Genomic DNA, 25,639 nt, shown 5'->3' with positions numbered 1-25,639 from the left:
ACATAAAAATATTAAATAAACATTTTTTAAAAAAAAAAGTCAACATGTCAATAAAAATTTGAATAGTGTGGGTAGAAATGTTTTGGCCAAAAAAAAAAAAATTTGTCATGAGAAGCTGCCTAGTGGAGGAGGAGGAGGAGGTTTTGTGTTAAGTTAATAGCATACCACCATTCCTTTTTCTTTCTTTCTTTCTTTCTTTGATCTTCTTCTTCCTATTTTTTCCCCTTTAAATTTATCTTACCTTGATTTAAGAAATGAAAAGTCTAGACTCTAGAGGCACCATGAATGTATCTGTGGTGGGAGTCGTGGGACTCAAGTGAATCGAGTGTTAGAGAGTGAATTGTTTTGTGCTTTTTATTCGGTGCCTCTAACAAGGCTCTTTAGGGCCTGTTTGGTTAGATGGATTTTAGGGAGATTGAAAAGGGGGGAGAGAAAACTATCTTTGAAGGTGTTTGGTCAGGTGGATTTTAAGAGGAAAAACTGATGGGGCTCGAGTGTATTCTACTCGAGCCAACCAAAACTCTATTTTCCCAATTTGGGGAGAAAACTCAAGAGAAAAGGGGATCAAAGCAAAAAGGTCTAGCTTGAAGAGACCAAAATGGCCCCTATAGATCCTGAATTTTCTGATCACGTGTTTCTTCTATTCTCTCTTTTTTGTCTATTTTTTTTTTCTATTACTATCTCATTTGTTTTTTGTTTTATATATGTATTAATTCATTTGGATTGTGCTTTTTTAAAAAAAAAATTTAAAAAGGGTGTCCACTCACAATTTTTAAATAAAAAATGTGTTATTTTTGTTTTATTTAAAAGGGTCATAATTGTAATTTTATTCTAACTTCATTTTCCATCATCTCATTTTTTTTATCAACCAAACAAATGAATTTTCTATCTCTTTATTTTTCTATCTTTCTAACCAAATGCATATAAAAGAAAATTAAATCTCTTATATTCTCCAATTTTTTTATAATTGCCCCATTTTCTATCCCTCGTTTTTCCACCCTTCCAACTAAACTGATCCTTAAAAATATGATCAAAGAATTTAGATAACACCTAAAACATAGTTTACTTTTGCTCTCGCCATTTTAATAAAATCAATAAATGACACAAGTAGTATTATCTAGTAGTCAACAATAGGAAAATGTCTAGAAAAGCCTCTTAGTTTCTACATAAAATATGGAATTCTTTGAAGTTAATCGTTGAAATTAAGTGCCATAATTTTTTTAAAAAATTAAATAAAATAAGTTCATTGTTTTTTTTTTTTTAATTTTTTTTTCTGAAAATGCTGTTGCCAAAAAAAAAAAAGGGGGGGGGGGGGGGAGTGAGACCGCGATAAATAAAAAGGTGAGAGGAGTGGACCCCGCTAAATAGTGACTTTTTTGACCAAAATCAGTTAAATGAGAACCTGTTAGTAGTGTCTTGGGGACTCACGAGCCACGTGAGGCATGCAGTGCACGCTAACACAACTTAAGACTCATTCCAAATACATACTTAACTCATGTAGTGGTTTTTGTTATTTTTTTTAAATGTATAAACTCTTGATCGGGAAACTTTTACACCCAAAGTTTATTTTTATTTTATTTTTTAATGTTTCGAAAAACCTCCTATTTTTATATATAAACAAAACATAGTGGTTTCATAAAAAATTAATGTGTAAACTGTTTATAATTTAAATTGTTTAAAATTGATTAAGTTCTTATTTGTTTCATAATTAATTAAACTATTATATACCTACTATGTAATATCTATTTATTAATATTTTTTTCTTTTTTTGTCAAAATGTGTAAAGAATAATAATTGAGATCAAATATTTGATTTATAAGAGAACTTACTTTTCACAAAAGGACTTGTTGGAAAAAAAATGTTTTGAATAACGTAAAGATTAAGTTAATGTAAATATTTGTTTGTACATGAGCAAATATTATTATATCTTAAATAATGTTACAAATATACTTTATGTATAATTAAGTAATACGCATGCATGTGTGTTTAAATTATTCAATATTTCAATATCAATACTCACTCCTTTTACATGAATAGTGAGTCACCGTACATAATAATTTTTTTATTAGACCACATCCAATTTGAATTTACTGAGCAGTGTCGTTGCTTCTTTCTACACTTTTCAAAACATTAATAGAAAGAGGCAAGAACCGGAAAAAAAAAAAAAAAAAAAAAAAAAAAAAAAAAAAAAAAAAAAAAAAAAAAAAAAAAAAAAAAAAAAAAAAAAAAAAAAAAAAAAAAAAAAAAAAAAAAAAAAAAAAAAAAAGAAAAAAAAAAAAAAAAAAAAAAAAAAAAAAAAAGGAAAAATTTAATATTAAAAAAACAAAACAAAAAAAANAGGTGGGGGCTCAAGGGGGACTAAGCCCCCCTAGTTCTTAAGATTTTAAAAAAAAAATTATATATATATATATATATATGTATATATATCTTTTACAATTTTATATTTAGGCCTCTACTTTCAAAAATTGTGGGCCCTCTCCCCTACAATTTTACACTGATTTTATTGTAATGGGCTAATAGCATTTTCATTAGTTGTAAAATAACATTAGGCCCTAAATTTGTCCAATAAACTCCAAAATACATCCACATTAGTTTATGTATCATTGTGCAAAAATAAATATGTGTTATAGTAACTATGCAAATTTACACAATTGCTGTAACACAACTGTATTTTTTGCAAATTTACACAATTATAATAGCATAAATGTATTTTTGTACAATTAATGTGGGTGTATTTTGGGTTGATTGGAAAATTTTACACAATTATTGTTGCTATGCATATGAATGTTTTAGAAATTATTTAGATGGAGGATAACAGTTTTTATTAGTTGAGAAAAAAAGAGATGATTTGAGATAATAATAATACAAAATTGATAAGGAAATAGTATTATGATGAAATGTAGTGTAAAATAAATAATAATGAGTATATAATTTTTTTTTTCAAAGTAAATTATTATGCTAAAATAAATAGAAATTTTTGCATGAGCAGATGCAAACGCTCTAATGTAGTAAGAAACAATGAAGTTTTGTGTTTTTACCTTTATTAGTAGATGACGACTTTATAATGTATTATGAAACAGATTTTATGTATTTTTATTTGTTAATTGTTTGTTAATACTAAATAGGTACTTATGTGAAATTTCATGATTTTGTGTTTTTTACTTATACTTTGCCCCCCTTAATTGGAAATCCTGGGTTTGTCTCTGCTTTTTGATTTGTTGTCTCTTTCCCGAAGATCATAATATCAGTAAGGAAGTTTTAGCGGGGTATGGGATGGGGCTGCACTTGTTTCATAACGTTGACACATTGGATGAAGCAAGACGAGATGTTGATATACCTTCTCCAAAAATCTCATTGACTCGGGATTGTTGTTAAGGAGTCATGAGGATGGATTTGTAAAAATGCATGAGGTTGTATGCGATATAGCCAAATTCATATCATCATAAGGAAATGAGGAGCTTTTTATGGCACAAACCGGTTCTACTTTAGAAGAGTGACCAAGGCGAGACACTCTCAAGGAATGCCATAGTTTTTAGTTAGGATGTCTTAGCCTATCGCTGCGTATATTGACGTAGTTTGTGGTTGTGTCCATGTTTCTGATCATAATCATCTGAGTTGGAGTATTTGTTTTGGAGGAAACACAAAGTACATTTCCTATAGATGCGGGTCAATTGATGATGTAGTTGATCACCAATCAAACTTAATCCATGAACACCTGCAACAAAAAGATGGATAACGACGGAGACTTGTTGGGATGTGTGTGAAATGCGTTGGCAGACTTGTTGGGATGTGTGTGTGATGTGCTGGCAAGAGACTCTTCGATTCTTAACATAGCATATGAATAACTAGAGGGAATCAGACTACAAAATTAAGGTTTTTAAGAGCATGTTTGTTTTGAAGCTATCTCAAAACTCAAAATTTATAAGTCATAACTCAAAACTCATTACTCAAACTCATCACTTATCACTCATATCTCAAAACTCTATCTCATCAAAAACTCATAATTAAAAACTTATTGTTTGGTTCATAACTTAAAACTATGTTTCTCATTCTCATAACTCAACTTTATTACTTTTTTGTTGATCCCACAGCCTGCACAGTGGGTGTATGTATTTATTGACTTTCATTGTGAAGCTGGAGCTAAAGCCAAAGAAGAGAAAAGCTTCCATCGGTACTGAGCAAGGATGTGACAAGTCATTGACGGGGGCCCCACATGGTTGCACTTATTTATGAAATTGCCATCAAACTCATTTCTTAAAAATTGAAAACACCTTCAGAGCAGTTCTCAGTTTTGATTCTCATAACTTAAAAATTTAAGATATGAGTTATAGAAACGAAAACTAAAAACTCAATCAAACAAATTTTCACGCAGTGGATCCCATGGATTTTGGGTTTTGAGTGATGAGTTTTGAGTTATATAACTCAAAACACCTCAATCCAAACACCCTCAGAAATTTCTTTTTGGCCTGTTCAATCTTCTTTTGTATTTATATTGCTAGTGAAATTAGATTATTCCAAAATATCTATGATTTTATCTAGATTAATATGTTTACCCAAGCTTGAAGAGAAATCATTCAAACTGGATGTGGTGTAAATCTCATATTTTACATCTCCAATAAAAACATTCAACATTAGCATTTCACTAAAAAAATCACATAAACCCACTACACACAACACTCCTCAAAACCCAATTTCATAATTTTTTTTATTAAAAGAAAACAAAACCCACCTTTAGGCTAGGGTTTAAAAGCTTGTTGCATATGTTAAAAGCAATAAAAAATTCCAGCAAAAGTGGATTAATTAGGATTTTCTTTTTCTTTATTTTAATTTATTTTGCTTTTTATTCTTTATTTATTTTGCTTGAGGACTTGTTGATGTAAGTTTAGGGGTATTTGATGAGCATGAAATATACTAAGTATATAAAGTACTCTCATATTACTTTTATTAATTTATGACTAATTTTGAATTATCTATATTTTATAGGTTTTTAAGAATTTACATGCTAATGGACTATATTTAATCCATATAAGGATGGATTCTAACTCAAGTGGGCTAAACCCAACTCAAACTCAAAGACCTAAAAGATGTCGGGAAGCCTAATCAATCAAGGAAAGAAGCCAATTGGAGAAAAAAAAAGGGTCAAAAAATGTCAATTTCAAAATCATGATTTTTCTGTGTATGTCTTAGTATTTCAGGCATAACTCTCAACTCATCTATTGGATTCCAATGATTCAAGTTTTGCTGCAAAGTTAACTCAAATGGATACAACTTTGTAGTTTATGGCAAGCACAAATTATCACATTTACTTGGCTAAAATCACCCCGCAACATGGGCCTAAAAATCAAACGAATTTTTCAATCTGAATTTCCTTATTCTTTTAGGTTTACTTCTTGTCCAACTTGTATTAGGAGAGTTTTCTCTTATATAACGGCTTTAATTCAATTTTTGGGTAGGAAAGTAAAAGAATAGAAGAAGAGAGAGAGGTATAGAAGTAGCAGGCTGTTGCCGATGGTAGTTGCCTCTGTGGCTTTCCTCCATGATAGCATGTTAACTATTTCTTTCTCTTTTTTATTTTATTTGTTTAGGTTAATGTTCAGTATTCTATTTTTGTGTTTTCTTTCAATTACTATGAGTAGCTAAATTTTTAATTAAGGTTTGGAAAAAAAATTTAGCTTTGGTTTTTGCCACAATAATGGTTGTTCTTTAATGATTTAATTGTTCTTGGTCATATCAATTGACTAAAATAGGATTCCTAATATGGGTTCAACTATGTTTTTCTCATGATATATGATTTATCTTAATTAATTGAATACTCAGTTTATTATTTCTTGATTTTAAAATTGGATATCTCTTTTTATTTGTTTGTCAATAGATACAATTGATGATTTGATTTTACACTTAGGAAGCAAAGAAGAGAGCATATTTTAGATTTTAAAATAGAGATTTTAAAGAGAATATCTTCAATGATAACAACATTAGTTTCTAGATTATTATGCAGTAGTTTGAGCAAAATAAATGATAATGAATATATGCAGATATGAATTAACAAGGAAAATTCTAAAACCTTAATTTTTTTTAGATTGTTTACATCTTTTTACTGCTTTTTAACATCTCTTTTCTTAGATTAATTATTTGCTTAGTTTTATTTAATTTCTAAGTAATCAATTTTTATTGAACTAGACTAAGATTTATTTAGTTAAGGTTTGATTAATTTTTCTACATTCTTATAACTCTTTGTAATTCAACCTCACTCTTACCAAACAATATTTCCGTACGATATGTGTATTTCTGAGTACTTTAAAATTTCACAAAATCTAGTAAAATGTAAACTAAAAACTTTCCTAGTTAATATTTACTCCTCCTTCATCTAACTCTATCTTCGGAGGATGTGAGATCAACCCATCAAAATTGATCCCCGATCTAAGATGTAATTTCTGATTGTATATATCACACGTACAAGAAAAGTCCTTGAAGATTGAGACGCAAAGCGATCAGACTCTCAATTTGACCAAACTCCTTGTTGTGGTTCTCTTCACCTACAAGAAGACAAGATAAACACAAATCTCAACCTATATGTTAATATTATATTATTTAATAGAGAGCAGGAAGTTGTTCGATAAAAGAAAAGTCGTAAAGGCCATAATATAATGTAAATAAAATATAAACATTGTTACAACACTGTCAACAAGTTGATCCTAGGCAGTAATAATTTCAATGGACATTGGGCAAGTTGATGCCTTGCAATATAATAAGTTGATCGTATGCAATAAACTTTGTTTTAGTATATAAGTGTATTGAAATGTACTAACAATTGGAAGGTAGTAATAAGTAGACATCACCTGTCTTCTTGATGAGATTGACCTGAGCTCAATGTTTCAATGCGTTCGATACGATTTTGAATATATATTTAAAGTTTGGTCACATATTTACCACGTGTTTAATCTAATGCTGTGGAGCAACAGACAGAGACCTTGCACCTTTTCAAATTCGTGGCCAATTTAAATACTGTTTAATAGAGGGAGGAGGTTGTTCAGAAAAAGTCGTATAGCACAGTTGGAGGAGATAAATTAAATAAAGAAAAGTGCTTCATTAACAACAATTTCATAACAAATTATGGTTAATTATTATTAATTCTAATTTGAACTTACTATTGAAATTACTTTTTTGTCTCACCAATAACAACCTATAATAACCTGCCATTTAAGATTTGTTGCAAAAATATTGCGAAAATGTTGTTAACATAGAATTTCTCTTAAATAAAATATAAAGATTGTTCACAACAAGTTGATACTCCCATTAAAAAAAAAATTATGCTGAACAATAGAAAATTAAAGTTCGTTGGATCATGCAAATTTTTATTTTATTTTTATTTATGGTGTGCGTGAGAACTGAGAACCTACTGTATGCAAGTTGACCATGCCATTCAACGAAAAAAAAAAAAAGGAAGAAGCAAATTGACATGACATGGCTGACATGCAAATTTAAAATTTACAAATTGCATAAATTAAACTGCGTATTCTATGCATTGTCCTTCCCCTCGTTGCATATATGTATGTATGTATGTATATTGAGTTTGTCCAATGATGTTTTTTTTTTTTTTTTTTTTTTTTTTTAAATTTTATAAAAGGGAATTTGCCAAGTGGTCTTTAGCACAGAGACAAAGTAGTTTTTATTTCCTAATTTAATTTTTTTGGGGTAAAATTTTCTCTTGTATTTATTAATTTTTGAATCATTTATGTGATCATGTCTTTGAAGACTTCAATTGTTCCATAAAAATTTTCTTTTATTCATCTTGATTGACAATTTTATAATTTATATTAACAATGAAAATTTTAACAATTTTAGTATGAAGATAGTAAAAGATGAATTTTATTCTATGCGAGAAAATCATCTAGCATAATTTTTATAGGAGATGCTAATTTTTTTGGTACTTATAGACTTTAATATAACAAATTATAAATATATACTTTTTGGAATTTAATAGATGATAAGTTTTTCAAAGTNAAAAATGACATTAGTCTTTATCATGTGTAATACACATGACTCATTTAACTCAAATAAATAATTAAGTCATATGTATTGCATACGATGAGACACATGTCCTCTTTCTATTGGTAGTTAGATCTTAATACTTCAAACATGTTTAGAGCAAAACCATTTCCTTTATAAATTATGACTTAAAATTAAATATTAATGTTTATATATGTATGTGTGAGCGCACATGTGTGGGAGGTTTGTCTAGAGTCTAGACTGACATAGTAGTACCGCAATTCAGCCTTTAAACAAAAAATCCTGACCCCACCCCCTACACATGGCTCGAATCTTAGTCGATTTTGTGTCCTGAGAACGTCGTATAGTTCTTCCAAGAAGGTCAAGAGTAGAATCAACCCCATCCATTGGTCTCCCTTCCTAGCTAGACTCCAATGGACTTTGCCTTGTTCACTTATGGTTCTTTTCTTTCCTTTGTGTTTGATGCAAGCACTGTCTTCTTGGGAGGCATATTGCAGCGTAAAAGGTTACGCGAGTGGAATGGGTAAGCAGACTTTTTAGGGTGAAGTAGAGATTTTGGGTTCAATACCAGTGGAATCGTAAAATATGTATGTGGTTGGTGGGTCATAATCGGATGGATATGACATTGTGAACAAGTGCAGATTCTATCCACCACTATTTCTAACTGCAATTCCAGACTGAATGGCGTGCATGTAAAAAGTGAAAACAAGTGCGCAAGAGACAAAGACATAGGTTTTACGTGGAATAACCTTTTGCGCAAGATGTTAAAAAACCGTGGTGAGGGGTAGAGAATTGCTCTGATCTTTGCTACTATTCTTATAGCTTGTTTTACCGAATGTGGAAAGGAAATGAAGAACTTTTCAAATGGGTGCACTAATATGATGTTGTGTTAATGGCTTGAGCTGCTGTTATTGGGTTTGATTTGAGTTTTCCGGTTGATGGGTCAGTCGGGTTTTGTGATAGGATGATTAAATTTTGTAATAGGTTGTGACTTGCGGTAGTGGTGGGTTGCGGAGGTGGTTAGATTTATCTGAGAGACAAAAATTAATAAAATATTTGGATCCAAATTTACAAAAACTGATTGATGGTGCAATCACAATAATAATGGAAATAACATAATGAGAAACCGAATAATACTTCTGAATATTATTAGTATAAAGAAAGGAATTACACAACACAATTTGGACTGAGGTTCATTTCCAATTTTGATACCTTCACTCTTCACCTCCTCCTTGCGCACTTATCTAGCCTAATATCTAAGACAATACATTTTAACCCATTAATCACCACAATTAAAAAGAATAAAATAGCTTCTCTCCTTTTCAATGTGAGATTAAACATTTTCATTAACTTTTCATCTTCCATATTCACTCTCATATCTTTATATTTATGTTATAATATTTATTCAATATTAAAATCTTCCAACATTGTATATATTTATATGTTATTATAGCAAAAATGTAAATCTACAGTATTACAGAAAGATTGATGTGAAAAGTTTTTGAACATAAGGGTGTGTTTGGATTATTTTCTTTCATCACTCAATTTCCATCACTTATTACTCATTACTCATCACTTAAAATACCATATTTGTTTGGCACCATCACTCACTTTCCATAATTTAATATTTTTCACACTATTTGTGGGCCTCATACCTGTCACCCAGTGCAGCTTTTTTTTAGTACCCAAACTCACTGACCTAGTGAAAAAAATAAAAATAAAACCCAGAACATGAAGACCGAACTAGTGGAAAAAAAAAAAAAAAAAAAAAAAAAAAAAAAAAAAAAAAAAAAAAAAGAACCGCACAGCCAACCAGGAGAAGAAAGGGGGAAAAAAAAGAGTCAAAAGTGGTCAAAAGGTGCGGCTGAGCACTGTTTGTGGGTCCCCTATGTGCGTTTAATTATAATATTGCCATTGAGTTATAAGTTATGAAAACTGAAAACAGCCAAAATGTGTTTTTAGTTTCCATTACTCGTAACTCAAAAATCAGAGAATTGAATGATGGAAACAGAGTTATGGAAACTGAGTTATCGTTTGCCAAACAACCTTTTTGCTATGAATCCCACCATTTTTGAGTTATGAGTTATGAAAACTGAGAATTGAGTTATGGAAATCAAAAATCCAAACATTCCCTAAATGTTTAAATTTGGAACAATTTTTTTTTAGGAGAAAACGGGCAAATGCCCTTTTTGCGAAAACGAAGTAGCATTTTGCCCCATTTCTCAAACTAATTAGAGAAATGCTTATTTTTTGAAACTCAATTTTCTCAAAATCGAGTTAATTTCTATAGTGGCATTTTTAAGAAGTCTATAGTAACATTTTAAAGACCTATAGTGACGTTTATTAGCTGTTGTGGTTTCGTTCCTACATGACTGACAGCTAGCCGTAACTTCCCAAAAATACCATTAGACACGTGCAAGACAGGGATTGGCTTTTGTTTTTATTCACAAAATGACTAAAAACTCTTGCCATGACCGTTCTTTTGTCGACTTCATCGTATAAAATATAAATACCTCTCTCTCCTCCTTTTAAGTTTTAAGCATCCAATTTTACAATTTAGTGACTTGAATGATTGTGAATAATCTATAAAAAGTAGTGTATTTATTAGGAAATTTTTTTTCTCTAAATTAATTTGAAAAAAAACCGTTCAAACTTTTCAAATATTTTTTTATTAGACGTGAGTTTTGAAAAATTTCAAGAAAATTAAAGATTGATAACTATATCATCAATCAAATGTTTAAATTTCATATTTTGTGATCTAAAATATTTCATAAAAAATATGTTTATTGATCAAATAGTAAAAAAAAATCTAATTTGAATTAAATTTTTTATGCGTGTAAAGAATATACAAAATATGCCATCCAACGATTATAATTTCAAAATTCACATTCAATAAAAATATATAGGAAGAGTTTGAAAATTTTCTCTCCAAACTTGTCTTGATGTGTAGCGTATAGAAAATGTTCACCATTCACAATGATATACAAGCTAACTAATTGTGAAATTAGGTGTGAAAATAATTTGTCCTAGAATTATTCTTCTCCTCCATTATAAAATGTAAGGTTGAATTTAATCAACCATTTAATTGGCTTTATTCCGTAACCAATTTGCTTGTAATTTAGCACTTAGTAACCCTGTATTTAGGTGGAAAAATTGTAAGGGTAGTGTGTGAGAAGATGTGAAGAAAAGCTCAAGAGTGTGCAAGAAAAACAGAGTCTTGCGACTAGGACTCGCGGGTGGTTCGCAACTGGCAAGCCGCGAAAGGCAGGCACGTGAGAGGCACACTGGAAAGCTGAAGGTTGATGCTATGGTCAAGTAGCGGAATCCGGGAAGCTAGAGAAGAAATAGGTTCGGCGTAACCTCATTGGAGCAAGAAGCTTGGAGGGTCTTCTGCTGTTCATGTATCCCAACTACATTCTTTAGTGGATTATTTGACCGCTTGGAGGGCGGCGGAGAGGTTTTACGCCGAGGACTTCGGTTTCCTCTTCGATAACACATCGTGTGTTGTCCGTGTATTTGCATCTTCTTTCCCTTTACCTTTACTTTATATTTACTGCTGTGGATGTGTTTATATTTGGCTTAGATTGTTCTATCAATCTGTTATAAGTTTATTATCATATTTCGCACATTAATTGTTTGATACAAAGCTTGAATTGTTATTTTTGTAATTTGGGGTCTAAACGTTGAAAGGTGTTTTATACCCTTTTTGAACTTTCAATTGGTATCAGAGCGGGTGCACTTGTTGTGGTTTTAATACCTGAGTGTGATCCTTGACCCCTTGGTGAGATGGATAGGTCTCAATCTCTCAATGTTCCACCATTTTTTGATGGTAATAATTATGCATTTTGGAAAGTTCGAATGAAGGCGTTTTTGTGTTCTATGGATGAGACTGTGTAGGATGCAGTTGATATAGGTTGGACTAAACCGGAGGCTCCTAAGGCAAATTGGGATAAGGATGCTCTTGCAGCAGCAAATGCAAATAGCAAGGCATTGAATGCTATCTTCTGCGGTGTTTCTCCAGAAGAATTCCACCGGATTTCTCACATCTCCATTGCTAAGGAAGCATGGGAGATTCTGGAGACGACATATGAAGGAACCAAGAAGGTGAAAGACACTAAACTTCAAATGTTGACCACTCGCTTTGAGCAGCTAAAGATGGATGAGGATGAGTCTTTTGACTCTTTCTATAGTAAACTAAACGAGGTGGTCATTGAAAAATTTAATTTGGGGGAAAAGACGGAAGAGTCTAAAGTTGTAAGGAAGATCCTTCGGTCACTACCAGAAAGTTTTCGTGCTAAAGTTACAACCATTGAAGAGAGCAAAGATCTTAATGAAATCAAGGTTCAGGAGCTGGTCGGTTCTCTACATACATATGAGTTGTCTCTTCCTTCAGCAAAGAAGAGCAAATCCTTTGCTCTTAAGACAATTGATAAGAGGATAGGGTCTCATGAATCTTCGGAAGAGGATACAATAGATAATGATGTGGCGTATCTTGTAAAAAACTTTCGGAAATTCCTAAAGCTCAAGAATAGTGGAAAATTTGGTGACAAAAGAAAATTCTAGAGTGCCGAAAAAGAGAAGAAAGACTTCCGAAGAAAAGATGGTAAAGATTCCCAATCCTCACAAGGAATTACATGTTTTGAATGTAATGGGCACGGGCATTTTAAAAAGGAATGTCCAAACTACTTGAAGTCGAAGGGAAAGGTGTATGCCACCACTTTAAGTGATTCGGACTCATCAAATTCTGATTCTGACGAGAGCTGTGATAGAGAAGGAAATTTCTCCGCATTCATGACCATCGCTCATGTGGAATCCTCAGATGACTTGGATACACTTGTGAAGGAGCTTGGTGAACATTCTGATTTGGAATCTATTGGAGTTGTAGAGGAATCTGAAGCTGAAGAGGATGAAGGTACTTTGAGTATTCAAGAGAATTACACTTTACTTCTTGAGAGATCAGGTGAGTATGCAAGGGTTGCAAAGACGGCGGTAAAGAAGATGAAAAGGGCTGAAAAGGACTACAAAAGTTTACTGGCTAGATATAAAGAGGCTAAATGCGAGATTGAGACACTAAATGGGGAGTTATCGGAAGCTTACACCAAAGTAAGATTCCTTGAGCAAGAAATGGTGCAAGCGCAAGCCAAGATTGAAAGGGTTTCCTCTAGAAAGCTGGAAGATGTTATCTCGTCTTAAAAACATTTTTCAGATAAGTCTGGAGTGGGGTATACCAGAGAAAGTAGCTCATCAGCCAAAACTATCAAAGAAGTGAAATTTATGAAGGCCAAAGAGCCTACTGTAGAAGAAACCATCCCTGAGAATGTTAAGGCTGAGAAGGAGAATGTGAGTGAGCAACGGATGGTGAATAAGCCCCGAAATCAATCTATGGGCAGATACGAAACTAGAGCAAGATCTCTCCCAAGACCACAATGGGGTCCTAGAACTGAGTATGTGTGTCACTATTGCGGACTACGAGGGCATACTAGACCCAACTGTCAAAAGCTGAGAGCAGACAACAATGGAAGCTCACCTCGGTCACGAGGAAGAAGGAATGACAAGAGGTCTTGGGGTGGTGAGAAATCAAGAAGTCAAAACAATGATCTAGGAATGACGGACGTGATGAAGATGATCGGTGCCTTCACCACCTGCTTGGAGAGCTTCAACAGGAGGTTTGAAAGTCCTAACTCTCGTACCCGATCCATCAAGGATATCACCCCAAACGCACGTGACGTGTGGGTGACAAAAGGTACTCATGCATAAGTATTATAACATGTCCATGCATCAATTCTTCCTATGATTTGTGGATAAGATTGGTTAGTTGCTTTGTGTTTTTGAGCATTTATTTAATTTGTGGTTTGTTTGTGTTTAAAATGCTTTTATTCTTTTTGCTTTTGATCTTTCTTCTACTGTTTTTGTGTCAAAAATCCAAAAAACACATAAAAAGTTAAAAAACCAAAAAGTTTGATCACTTTGTTGAGTTTTGTCTCCAAGCATGTTTTGCCTGTACCTTTGTACTTATGGCTTTGTACATTTAACGAGCTTAGCTTGTCTCTCATGCACTCATATCTTTGTGGAAGAAATTCTGAAATCTATGTGATTGTTGTAAATAGATCTTCAACCTTGTCATGAATAATTAGTGAATGGTTTTGTTGATCTTGAGACATGCATAGACTCATGCCTATATATCTTCCCACCTTTTATTTTTATGCTTTAAAAGAGCTCTCTAAATGTAAATCTCCAAATGAAAAGAGATATAGAGCTGCAAAAGCCTGTCGCACACACTAGTATTTGACTTGGAAAAAGGGAAAGCGACCAAAATAAAATGTGTGATGCTCAAAAAGCCAAAGGCTAATTCATCAATTGAAATATCAAAAATTTCAGGCATCTATCTCATAATGAAATTCTCTTTGCTCAAATGTTGCAAACGATATGTTGAATATGGAACCAAATGAAAAGCTTCAAAGAATTGTTATCAAGTACTTGTGGGAGGTCATATATGCATGTTTCTATAATTGAGATAGGTCACATTATCTAGTGCTAGTTGTGTATGCCTTGATTGAATTGATCATTGAAGCTTCACATTGGACTAAGAACTATCTCATTTTTGATATCCACACACATCACACTAGTCTATGTTCAACAAATGCCATATTCATTTGTGTGATTGTACTTTTTTAAACGTGTTTTCACATGTTCAATCTTAGTGGACAAACACAAAAAGATTTTTGAGTGTTTTTTTTGTGTTTTTGGAAAGTACTTTGCTTTTACAAAATTGTAAAATTTTCTCAAAAACAGTGTTGCCCTGTTTTGGCGACTAAGTCGCGGGTCAGCACAGTCGTAAGCCCTAGTCGCGAGCTCAATCAGAGATTTTCACGACTTACTGGCGAGTCAGCACTCTAGTCGCGAAAAATACTTAGAAAATTTTTGAAAAATTTGTGTTTTGCTCTTTTCGCGGCTCATTTTGGCAACTTGTTCGCGGGTGGAAGGTTCAATCGTGAGGTTTACTCAGAGATTTTCGTAGCTCAGCTCGCGACTCCTTCGCGGCTAAACCTTCCAATCGCGAAAAACACTTAGAAGATTTTTCTAGAATCTTACCTTCACAGTGTTTCGCGGCTTGATCTAGCAACTTACTGGCGACTTGGATAAGTCGCAAAAAACGCGTGTTTTGCATTTTTGAAGACAGTTTAAAAATTGTTTTTCAATTTTCCCTCGATTTTCAGCAACTGTTCATTACCTTCTTCACTCTCTCTCTCAAAGCTTTCGAATATCACTGAAAAATCCTTCATTTCTGCATCATCTCTGCACAAATCTTCAAGGAAAAGGTATGGGCTTTCTTGTTCTTTACTCCATTTTCATGTTTTATGAAAAATACTCTTGAATCTCTGTGTTTTACTGTTTGGATTGCTATGTGGGTATTCTGATCTTTTATGCTTAAAATTGGTGTTTTGATGGTGTGGTTTGTTCTTTTTTGGTAATTTTCTATGGGTATATCCTTTGGGTATATAGTTTGTTGGATGCTATGTGATGTTTTCTCAAATGTAATGTGTGCCTGTCGTGTGTGTGACCTTGGTTATGTGGTTCAATCTATTCTGTGTGTGTATTTACACATCTTGAGCATGATCCTGCTTCTAGGGATTAACTTGCACATTCCATGTTCTGTTGGTTGCATCTCAGTGATAGCTGTTTTCATCTGTTTGTATGAAAATTTCATCTTTACAGATTGAACTTGGTTAATCTGTGATTACTATGTTATATCTTGTTTCTCTGTCATCATCTATTCTTGGTTTGTGTTGTTGCTCAATACTCTGTTCTTCCTGATAATTACATGGTTACTAATTTGAGTATATTTCCATATATTGTCTTGTGCCCTTGTTGTGAACTTTTCTGAGTGTTTACAGATGGCTTCCACATCCTCTAAGAAGAAGACTCCTGCTAAGAAGGCTGATAAGAGATTAAAAATGGATAGCAACCTGTTTAGATCAGTCAAACATTTTGAGAGATACAGAGATTCCTTTGTAAAAGGAACAATTATCCAGGAGAGATTTGTGGATTTGCATGACTTGAGGGATACATTCATTCCACAATGCTTTGAAGGAAGAGGCTGGGAGAAACTTCTGGGTGACTTACCTTTAGTGTGTGAACCTCTTATCAGAGAATTCTATGCCAATGCTGTGATAAGGGAGGAAGAGTTGAGTTGTTGGGTGAGGAAAAAGGAGTTTACCTTAGATGCTCATGACATTGATAAGGTTTTGGGACTGGAGGGTTTAGAAGATTATGAATTTACAAACTACAAGGACAGAATGGTCTCTCTGGAAACTGTCCAGAAAAAGATTGGTGGAGTTTTAGAAAGGAGATGTCTCAACACTTCTGACTTTCCCAAAGACATGAGGTGTTTAACAACAATTATGATGTACAATCTGTACCCTATAAGGAAAATGACTACATTGACGAATGCCAGAGCCATCTTTCTTATGGATCTTAAGGAAAATACTTTTATTGACATCAGTTCCCACATTTTTGACACTATAGTGGATGAAACTAAAACCACCTCGAGGCCCAAGCTGGTGTTTCCAAGCCTTCTCATGAGAATTTTCAAAGAAAAGGGGGTGGTAATCCCACAAGATATCAGTCCCATGCCTCCTCTATCAGCCATCAACAAATTTACTCTAGTACGGATCCAGAGTCGTCTTCCAGGAGAAGAAGAAGAGGGTGTCCATGAAGAAGGAGATCCTATGGAGACTGAAGCAGAAGGAGCAGGACCAGTTTCCACACCTAGAGTAAGAGTCAAAAGGAGCAGACCCTCTACCTCATCATCTGTTCCTCCTGATACCCTTCAGATCATTCTGGAGAGACTTGATACTATCCGTGATGTTCAGAATCAACAGACAGAGAGGATGACAGCAATGCAGGACCAGCTTGATGTACTCTCTGCAAAGTTTGATAGCATTCATACCAGCCAGGATCACTGACTCTTTGGCCATTCCGGTCAAAAAGGGGGAGAACTTTTGGGGCAGCTCTTGAGGGGGAGTTTAATTATGTTATGTGTTTTCTTTAAGTGTGATACATTTTGTTTGTTTTAAATATCTGTGCCTTAAGTTTGGTACACTTGTGAATCTTTGGGGTTTACTTATATAGTATGATGTTATTCAGTTTTTAGCATTGTTTGTTTGTCTTTTGTACCCATTGTTGCTTTTGTAAGCTTTGAGGGTTGTTTCTAGCACTTTTGCATGATTGTAGGCTTGTATGGTTTGTGCCATGTATTTGCAAAAACTTTGCTTATGCAGCCTTTGTGCTTTGTGTTTTGGTACTTGTTAATGCTTTGCATTACCCTAAGTACAACACTCTTGTGCCCTTGTAGGATTGTTCCTAGATGCATATATGTTTGTATGCATTGGTTGAGTGTTGGACTTGCAAATGATTCTCTTCAATTGAGTTTATCATTTTTGCATGTCCGGATGTTCATTCCTTGTGTGAATGAACATAGTAATCACTTTTGCTTAAGTGACTACTGGTGTTGATCTTGCCATGAATTATTGCTTTTATGCCTATGTTCATTTTTGCTTGATCATGCTTATTTTGCTCCATATGCATATTAAGTTTTCTGCGTACAATGATATTGCTATGTTATTGTGTTTCAGGAGTTACTTATTCATATGTTCAAGAGCTTTTCAGAATCTAGAGTTAGGTGTGAGTGAGTTTTCCAACTGTTCCCAACTCACGTTTAAGTCTAGAGTCTGTTGTAGGGTTTTGTCACGGAATAGCCAAAGGGGGAGATTGTAAGGTTGAATTTAATCAACCATCTAATTGGCTTTATTCCGTGACCAATTTGCTTGTAATTTAGCACTTAGTAACCCTGTATTTAGGTGGAAAAATTGTAAGGGTAGTGTGTGAGAAGATGTGAAGAAAAGCTCAAGAGTGTGCAAGAAAAACAGAGTCTCGCGACTAGGACTCGCGGGTGGTTCGCGACTGGCAAGCCGCGAAAGGCAGTCACGTGAGAGGCACACTGGGAAGCTGAAGGGTCGCGCCAGCTGTCACGCTACAGGACAAAAGTTCCAGTCTGGCCAGGCCGTTACGTCGCGACTTGATTTCGCGACTTGGCCAAGCCGCGAGATCAAGTCGCCAACTTGCCCTGTTTGGCAAAAACTGACGTTTTGCATTCCCTTCTCACCCTACTATATATACACCCTTATACCCATCATATTGAGAGAGCTTCCAGAGAGAATTTTGTGAGAGAAAACCCTAGAGAAATACAAGATTGATTCATCCCCAATCTTCATCTAAAGAGACTCTACAAATTCCTCTACTCTCTTCCTCTCCATTGTTATACCCTTGAGAGGTCATTTACCAAACCCTTGTCTCACCACACCCACGTCTGTGAGAAGGTCCATTTGGTGCTTTGGGAAGCAGGTTTGAAAGGAACCAATATACATTGGTTGATGCTATGGTCAAGTAGCGGAATCCGGGAAGCTAAAGAAGAAATAGGTTCGGCGTAACCTCGTTGGAGCAAGAAGCTTGGAGGGCTTAGGTACTTGGGTAGATTAAGCTTGGAGGGTCTTCTGCTGTTCATGTATCCCAACTACATTCTTTAGTGGATTATTTGACCGCTTGGAGGGCGGCGGAGAGGTTTTACGCCGAGGACTTCGGTTTCCTCTTCGATAACACATCGTGTGTTGTCCGTGTATTTGCATCTTCTTTCCCTTTACCTTTGCCTTATATTTACTGCTGTGGATGTGTTTATATTTGGCTTAGATTGTTCTATCAATTCTGTTATAAGCTTGTTATCATATTCCGCACATTAATTGTTTGATATAAAGCTTGAATTGGTATTTTTGTAATTTGGGGTCTAAACGTTGAAAGGTATTTTATACCCTTTTTGAACTTTCATAAAACAATGTATATATTTAGAAACATAGAAGTGGTCAGTCAATACATTATTGCTAGTTCCCTGTACTTTCCTTAATAATACTTGTTTCCTTTTTGGGGAAACTCTCTTGGCTACGCCACTAGTACAAAAGAATACCTTCAACATGGGAAAGCCTAGTTGTGCTAAAACTTGTAGGAAAAAGTTTCTATCACTAGAAAATTAAGGCTCAACACACCACAAAATGAATACAGAGCATATAAGAATTATAGTTTGTATATAATTCCTATAAACCAATTACAAGAACTGTAAAAGGGCTCTTGGTTTTTTGTATGCACCAGGCAAGTGATTGTATAATTTATATTAGAATTATAGTTTATATATAGCTCTTTTAGTATTTATAATTTCATCATGCATATGATATTTATTTCTTTTTCTTATGTTTGATGAAGTATAGATATCTCACTACCAAATTCTAACATACTGCTTTTCTAAGCCTTAAATTAGAAGGCACTAGGACAAAAACAAAAGAAAATAAGAAGTCTAATTTTATAGAATCCACTTTTGAATAGCTCTTTAAAAAGTACATGCTCTTAAAAAAAATGCTAATGTAACATTCAAGCAAAGCTTGACTTTCACATGAAATTTCAATAGAACTTACTTTTATGAGCATTTAAAAAATACCCACAACAAAATTTCTGGGAAAATGGACATTTGTCCATAATTTACTAACTATGCAGGAAAAATGTCCCTATTTTGAAATTATCTAGCGAAATACCTTATTTTTTAAGCTCAATTTTAACAAAATTGAGTTCTATGTAAAACTCGATATCCTCAAAATCAAGTTCTATGTATATTTATAAGTGGAAGTTGACATTGCTAATATTGAGTTTCACTTAAATTTTCAAAAAAATTTAAATAGCAAAATATGCATAGAACTTGATATTGCTAATGTTGAATTCCACTTGTAACTCGATTTTGTTAAAATCGAGTTTCAAAAATAGGAACATTTTGCAAAATAGTTTCAAAACTGAGACATTTTACTGCATAGTTTGTAAATTAGGGGCAAATGCCTATTTTCCCCAAAAATTACAATCCACCAGTTTAAAATACCAAGATAAAAAAAAATAAAAAATATAAAAAAATCAAGAAAATCAAACACAAAATATAATTGAACTCCCTTTGCCTTTTCCTATGATGGATTTATTAATACTTTAAACAATTGTAAAGAAGAAAACAAGTGCATGCATGAGAAACCTTGATTCTTTATTTTGGCTACTGCCTACTAGGAAAATGTAGGCACAAAAACACATAGATAAAGTAAAGAGAGCAAATTCAAATTCAAATTCAAACCTTGGTGTTACAGGAACAAAGATTCCAAACTGAGAGAAAACCGTATATGAGATTAGTTGTTAGGACGAAACATGGTGATCTAAGGCGACCGATGGGAGGCAACGGCTATAATCAGATGAGAGAGAGATGGGAGAAGAAGGGACACTGAGTTTGATTATTTTAACAAAATGCCACTAAACTCATTTTTGCTGAATCTGAAAATGCCAAAATCTTGTTCTCATTTTTACAATCTTGGATTGTATCCGGAAACTGAGAACAAAATACACATCCAAATGGGTTTTTCACTGGTAGGACCCAAAAAAAAAAAAAAAAAAAAAACCCATTTTCTTTTTCTTTTTTTGGTAAAAAGGATTCTGAAATTAAAAGCTAAACAGAAATAGCGTCATCAGGACAGCGCCTGTTAAGTACAAACCATCAAAATCCCAATTAAAAACTAGCTCTACGTCCACAGGCGGACTATTGACAAACCCAAATGTCTCCTCTACTTCCAAAAAAAATAACATATGGAAACTATAGAGGAACATCACAAACCTCTTACATATGCAAGTTAAATTTAAATTAGACTACATACATTCCAACTCTGATCAAGCAACTCAGTCCTCTTTACTCATCTTTGTCTTTAGATATCAGGGCACATTAAAGATGCTACTCCTTACCTTGATGCTTTACCTACATAAAGTTTCCAATTTGTTGGGGCATTTCATGTGTTGCTAGATGTGAGAGTATGTGTTGTTTGCAGTTTAGAGAGAATGTGGGGTTTTTTTCAGTTCAAGTAATGTGAAATCCTGAAAAAAAAAATGTTGGAAAGTAGTAATTTTAGTGATGGTATTAACTTGAGACTGTGCCCAAAAAAAGTTAAGTTCTTATAGCAAGTGACACCTCTTTTTTTCTTTTTTTTTTTTTTTTTTTTTTTTTTTTAAATGTTATAGTTAAGTTTTTATAGTAAGTGATATGCTATAATGTGTGTATATTATTCCCTAAAATCATATTGCAAAAAAATTACAACACTATTTGTGCATCACCCGGCAACTTACTAGTTTAGTTTAAGAGGAGTGCTCTCTTCTTTATACACTTTCTTAGATTCTAAACCAAAACAGCAAAAAAGAAGAAGAAGAAAAAAGAAACGCTATCTCGGAGCCACCATGGAGTTTGCATCTTTCAGCAGACCACGCGCTAGAGTGCTTTTGTTGTCCACTTCTACAAGAGATTGATTTCCTAGTTCAGTACACGGAAAACATAAACAAATTCAGAGATCAAGCACAAACCCTGAACGCTGTGGTGACGGACGTAAAGAATAAAAAGTGAAGTCCAAGACTGGCTACGAAGAGCCAATAATAAAGCCACTGAGGCGCAAAATCTGGAGAATGAAGTCCGAGCGAACCAGAGATGCGCCTACGCTTGTTGTTCTCCTGATTGGCTTTCACGCTACAATTTGAGCAAGAAAGCTGTTAGTATTGCCGGAGAGATGGGTGTCATTTGTAAATAAAAGAATTTTGAGAGTGTGTCTCTGCCTGCACCACCCCCTCCAATTCCGGAACCTGCTGCACCAGCACCGGCCAGTCATTTCAATCCACCCAAAATGCTATGGAAGAGATCTTGAAAGCTCTGAAAGATGACAACAACAACATCAACATTGTCGGGGTTCACGGGATGGGCGGTGTGGGCAAGACCACAATGGTGAAACAAGTTGCGGAAAAGGTCATGACTGAAGGTCTCTTCCATCGTGTGGTGATGGCCAGCGTGTCGCAGATTGTGAATCTCAAAAAAATTCAGATTTCCATTGCGGACGGTCTAGAACTCTTTTTGAAAAAGAAGAGTGACGAAGACAAAAGGAGAGAACTTTTTGGAAAAGAGTGACGAAGGGAAAGCAAATGAACTGAGGGCAAAAATAATGGCAAAAAAAAAGAATTCTTATAATTTTGGACGATGTTTGGGAAAGGATTGAGCTATCCAGCATCGGAATTCCGTTCGACCACGACCTTGAGGCTTGCGAATCGAAGATCTTACTCACTACAAGACGAGAACATGTTTGCCATTCCATGGGATGCAAAGAAAATTGGATCCATCTCAACATCTTATCCACGGAGGATTCTTGGGATCTATTCATAAAGACAGCAGGCACTGATCTTGACTCCACTGAATTTGAAGCTGTGGCTCGCGAGGTTGCCGGGGAATATCAGGGCCTTCCCTTAGCACTCGTAACAGTGGCAAGGGCTCTGGATGACAAAGATGAGGAAGAATGGAAAAAGGCGGCGAGGCGACTTAAAAGGTCAGTATCTCCAAACCCTGATCATCAGGAAAAAGTTACCGAGTGCATTAAGTTGAGCTATGATTTTTTGAAAGATCGGGAAGCCAGGGCATGCTTCTTGATGTGTTGTCTCTTTCCAGAAGATCACCATATCAGCAAGGAAGTTTTGGCAAGGGATGGAATGGGGCTACGCTTGTTTCATAATGTTGACACATTGGATGAAGCAAGAGGAGATGCTAATACCTTCACCAAAAATCTCATTGACTCAGGATTGTTGTTAAAGTGTGATGAGGATGGATTTGTAAAGATGCATGATGTTGTACGTGATACAACCAAATTGATATCATCATCAGGAGATGAGGAGCTTTTCAATTTTATGGCACAAGCTGGTTCTGCTTTAGAAGAGTGGCCACGTCATGACACTCATTTTGAAAGCTACACCGCTGTCTCGGTTATGTTCAATGATATCAAAAGACTTCCTGATGAGCCGGTATGCCCAAAACTCCAAACCTTGTTGTTGCAGGAAAATAGAAACTTGATAGAAATCCCAAGTGGGTTTTTTAATAGAATGAATACCTTTAAGGTGTTGGATATAAGCGGGTTGCCGGTAATGTCACTTCCACCATCAATTAGACTCCTAGAAAACCTTTGCACCTTATATTTGGATCGTTCCAAGTCAAAAGCTATTTCCATATTAGGAGGACTGAAGAAGCTGGAAATACTTAGCCTCAATAAATCTCTTATCAATACCTTCCCAGGTGAATTAACAGAATTGGCTGAGTTAAGGATGTTAGATATGACATCTTGTAACCATATCGAAACTATCTCGCCAAATATAATATCAAGATTAAATGGGTTGGAGGAGTTATACTTGCAAGGAAGCTTTTGCCAATGGGGTAATCACAGGGTGGAGGGAACCAACGAAGAAAGGAATGCAAGCCTTGAAGAGTTGATAAACTTGCCTCAACTAACAATTTTGAAGATTGACATAGAAGATGTTAATTGCTTCCCTTGGAATGTAAACTTTATTCCAAAGTGGAAGAAGTTTGACATATGTATTAGCAGATTTTTATTCAGCAGGCTAATGAATGTGCACCTGTCAAAATTGAAAAGGGCACATACAAGGACCTTGTTCATTGACATTACAATGAGCACCTTACCAGATTGGTTCTTTGATGCTGTGACAGAGAAAGCAGAGATGCTTATCTATTCAGGGTGCCCGGAACTCATGAACATCCTTGAAGCATATGTGAAGGGAAGGTTGTTTGGATTGAAGTCTCTCTTTGTTGAGCAATGCCACACTGTACAATGCTTAATACCCTTAGCAGAAGTTATTCCAAATTACCCATTGTTTGCCAGATTGCAGGAATTACACATTCACCACATGGAATCTATGAAACAGATATGTGTTGGCCAATTACCACTAGGATCCTTTGAAAAACTTAAATTCTTGGAGGTGCAACAGTGTATTTTCCTTGAGAATTCACTTCTGCATTCAAACATAATACAGAATTTGAATAATCAGGAAATACTAAAAGTAACTGGGAATTCTATTAAGGAGGTGTTTTATTTTGAAGGGCTACCAGAGGGACGTCATTACTTGGAACTATTAAAAGAACTCAGATTGGACAATCTATCTCAACTAGCAAGCATATGGAAAGGCCCTGCTTAGCTTGCAGATTTCAGAAATGTCAAAATTGTGATTGTCATTAAATGCAACAAATTGAAATATCTCTTCTTGCCCACCATGTCTCAAGGTTTTTCGAAATTGGAAGAGCTCTGGGTAGAGGATTGCTCCGACTTGGATGAAATTATTCAGAAAAATGGTGGAATTACTTTGGATAAAATTACATTCCCTCGACTGAAGACATTAGCACTGCAAAATCTAGCACATCTTGTTAATTTTTATGATGCAAATTCTTCATTGGAGTGCCCTTTTATGGAACACTTGCATGTTCGAGACTGTCCAAATTTTGTAGCACCCAACTTTCACAGGTCCAAACAAGTCCACTTGAATGATGAACGTCACTATAACCTCCTAAAGAAGAGGTATGTTCCCATCATGGTTTTCCTTACATGTGAATAAATTAGTAGTGTTTCTTTCTCCACAATTAGGAGCACTATGAATGCATATGTCAATCAGGGTTATAAATTATATAAACTTTCGACTATTTTATCCACATTTTGGTTACTCATATGTAGTTGAGATTTTGAGAGAATCATTCAAGAGAATACATTTGTTATTGTGCATTTTTATTCATGCAATGGATTATAGTCTAGCATGCCTCCTCATATCAATTGGAAAATCTTTTCAATTGCTATCATAGTGTTTCAAGCCATTCAGGCAAATGTGATTGCACTGGGCAATTACTATATAATTCAGCTGCACTGAATTTCATGATATATTTATCTCCTACAATTTATTAATTCTTTATCCTATTGTTTCTTAATTGTTGAAGACTGAAAGAACCAGAAGATATTTCAAATGCCTTGGAATAGAGATGATGCTGGAAAGATAGCCCCTGTAGAAGTGCGCTGCAAGCTGCTTTCAAATGCATGGACTCGAAGATAATGTCATTTAGATTCTGAAGGAGCTTCTTAATCTATGGTTTGTTAATGTTTTATGGCAAATTTGTAGCCAAGACATTTGCGTTAACTTGTTCAAATGCATGATATACATTAAGCATTTGATGTAGTTTTTGTAATGTAATCTACAAGTGTGTCATTTCTTGCCAACAGATTGAAAGCTTGCATTGAAATTCTGGTTAATTCAAATCAAGCAGCATTCATAAAGGGTTGGAATATTTCTGAGAATGTCTTTTCTAACTCATGAATTTGTCAAAGGCTATCATACAAGCTCTAGTCCTGCTAGATGTGTCATAAAGGCAGAATTTTGGAAAGCTTATGATTTAGTCAACCAGAACTTCATTTTAATGTGCTTTATTGATGCTGGAATCCCTTTGAGATTTGTGATTTGGGTTAGGGAATGCATAACCAATCTTAAGTATCCTATCGCTTGAAATGGTAGTATGGTGGGGTCTGTAAGGGTGGTAAAGGCCGTAGGCAAGGGGATCCTCTCTTCCCTTATCTATTTGTGTTAACAATGTAAGCTTTCACTAGATTTGTAAAGAATAAAGTCCAAGGACCTAACTTGTTCAAGTTTCATGCTC

General features: G+C 34.4%; 1 protein-coding gene across 1 annotated transcript in view; it reads left to right on the top strand.

The window, feature by feature from the left end:
• LOC112034450 (uncharacterized) overlaps window positions 1–25,262 on the top strand; it is a 30,482-nt gene extending 5,220 nt beyond the window's left edge. Inside the window, 7 exon segments of the mRNA XM_065767539.1 lie at window positions 11,908–12,504; window positions 12,682–13,196; window positions 13,242–13,350; window positions 15,906–16,962; window positions 21,720–22,074; window positions 22,128–24,518; window positions 24,929–25,262. Of these exon segments, the coding sequence (XP_065623611.1) occupies window positions 11,908–12,504; window positions 12,682–13,196; window positions 13,242–13,350; window positions 15,906–16,962; window positions 21,720–22,074; window positions 22,128–24,518; window positions 24,929–24,968 (5,064 nt within the window). The 3' untranslated portion in view covers window positions 24,969–25,262.
• The last annotated feature ends 377 nt before the right edge of the window (window positions 25,263–25,639 follow it).

Source organism: Quercus suber, unplaced genomic scaffold (genome assembly GCF_002906115.3).
Source record: "Quercus suber isolate HL8 unplaced genomic scaffold, Cork oak 2.0 scaffold_820, whole genome shotgun sequence".
NCBI classification, from domain to species: domain Eukaryota; kingdom Viridiplantae; phylum Streptophyta; class Magnoliopsida; order Fagales; family Fagaceae; genus Quercus; species Quercus suber.
Note: the sequence above shows the minus strand (reverse complement) of the source record. Positions and strands in the feature narration are given on the sequence as shown.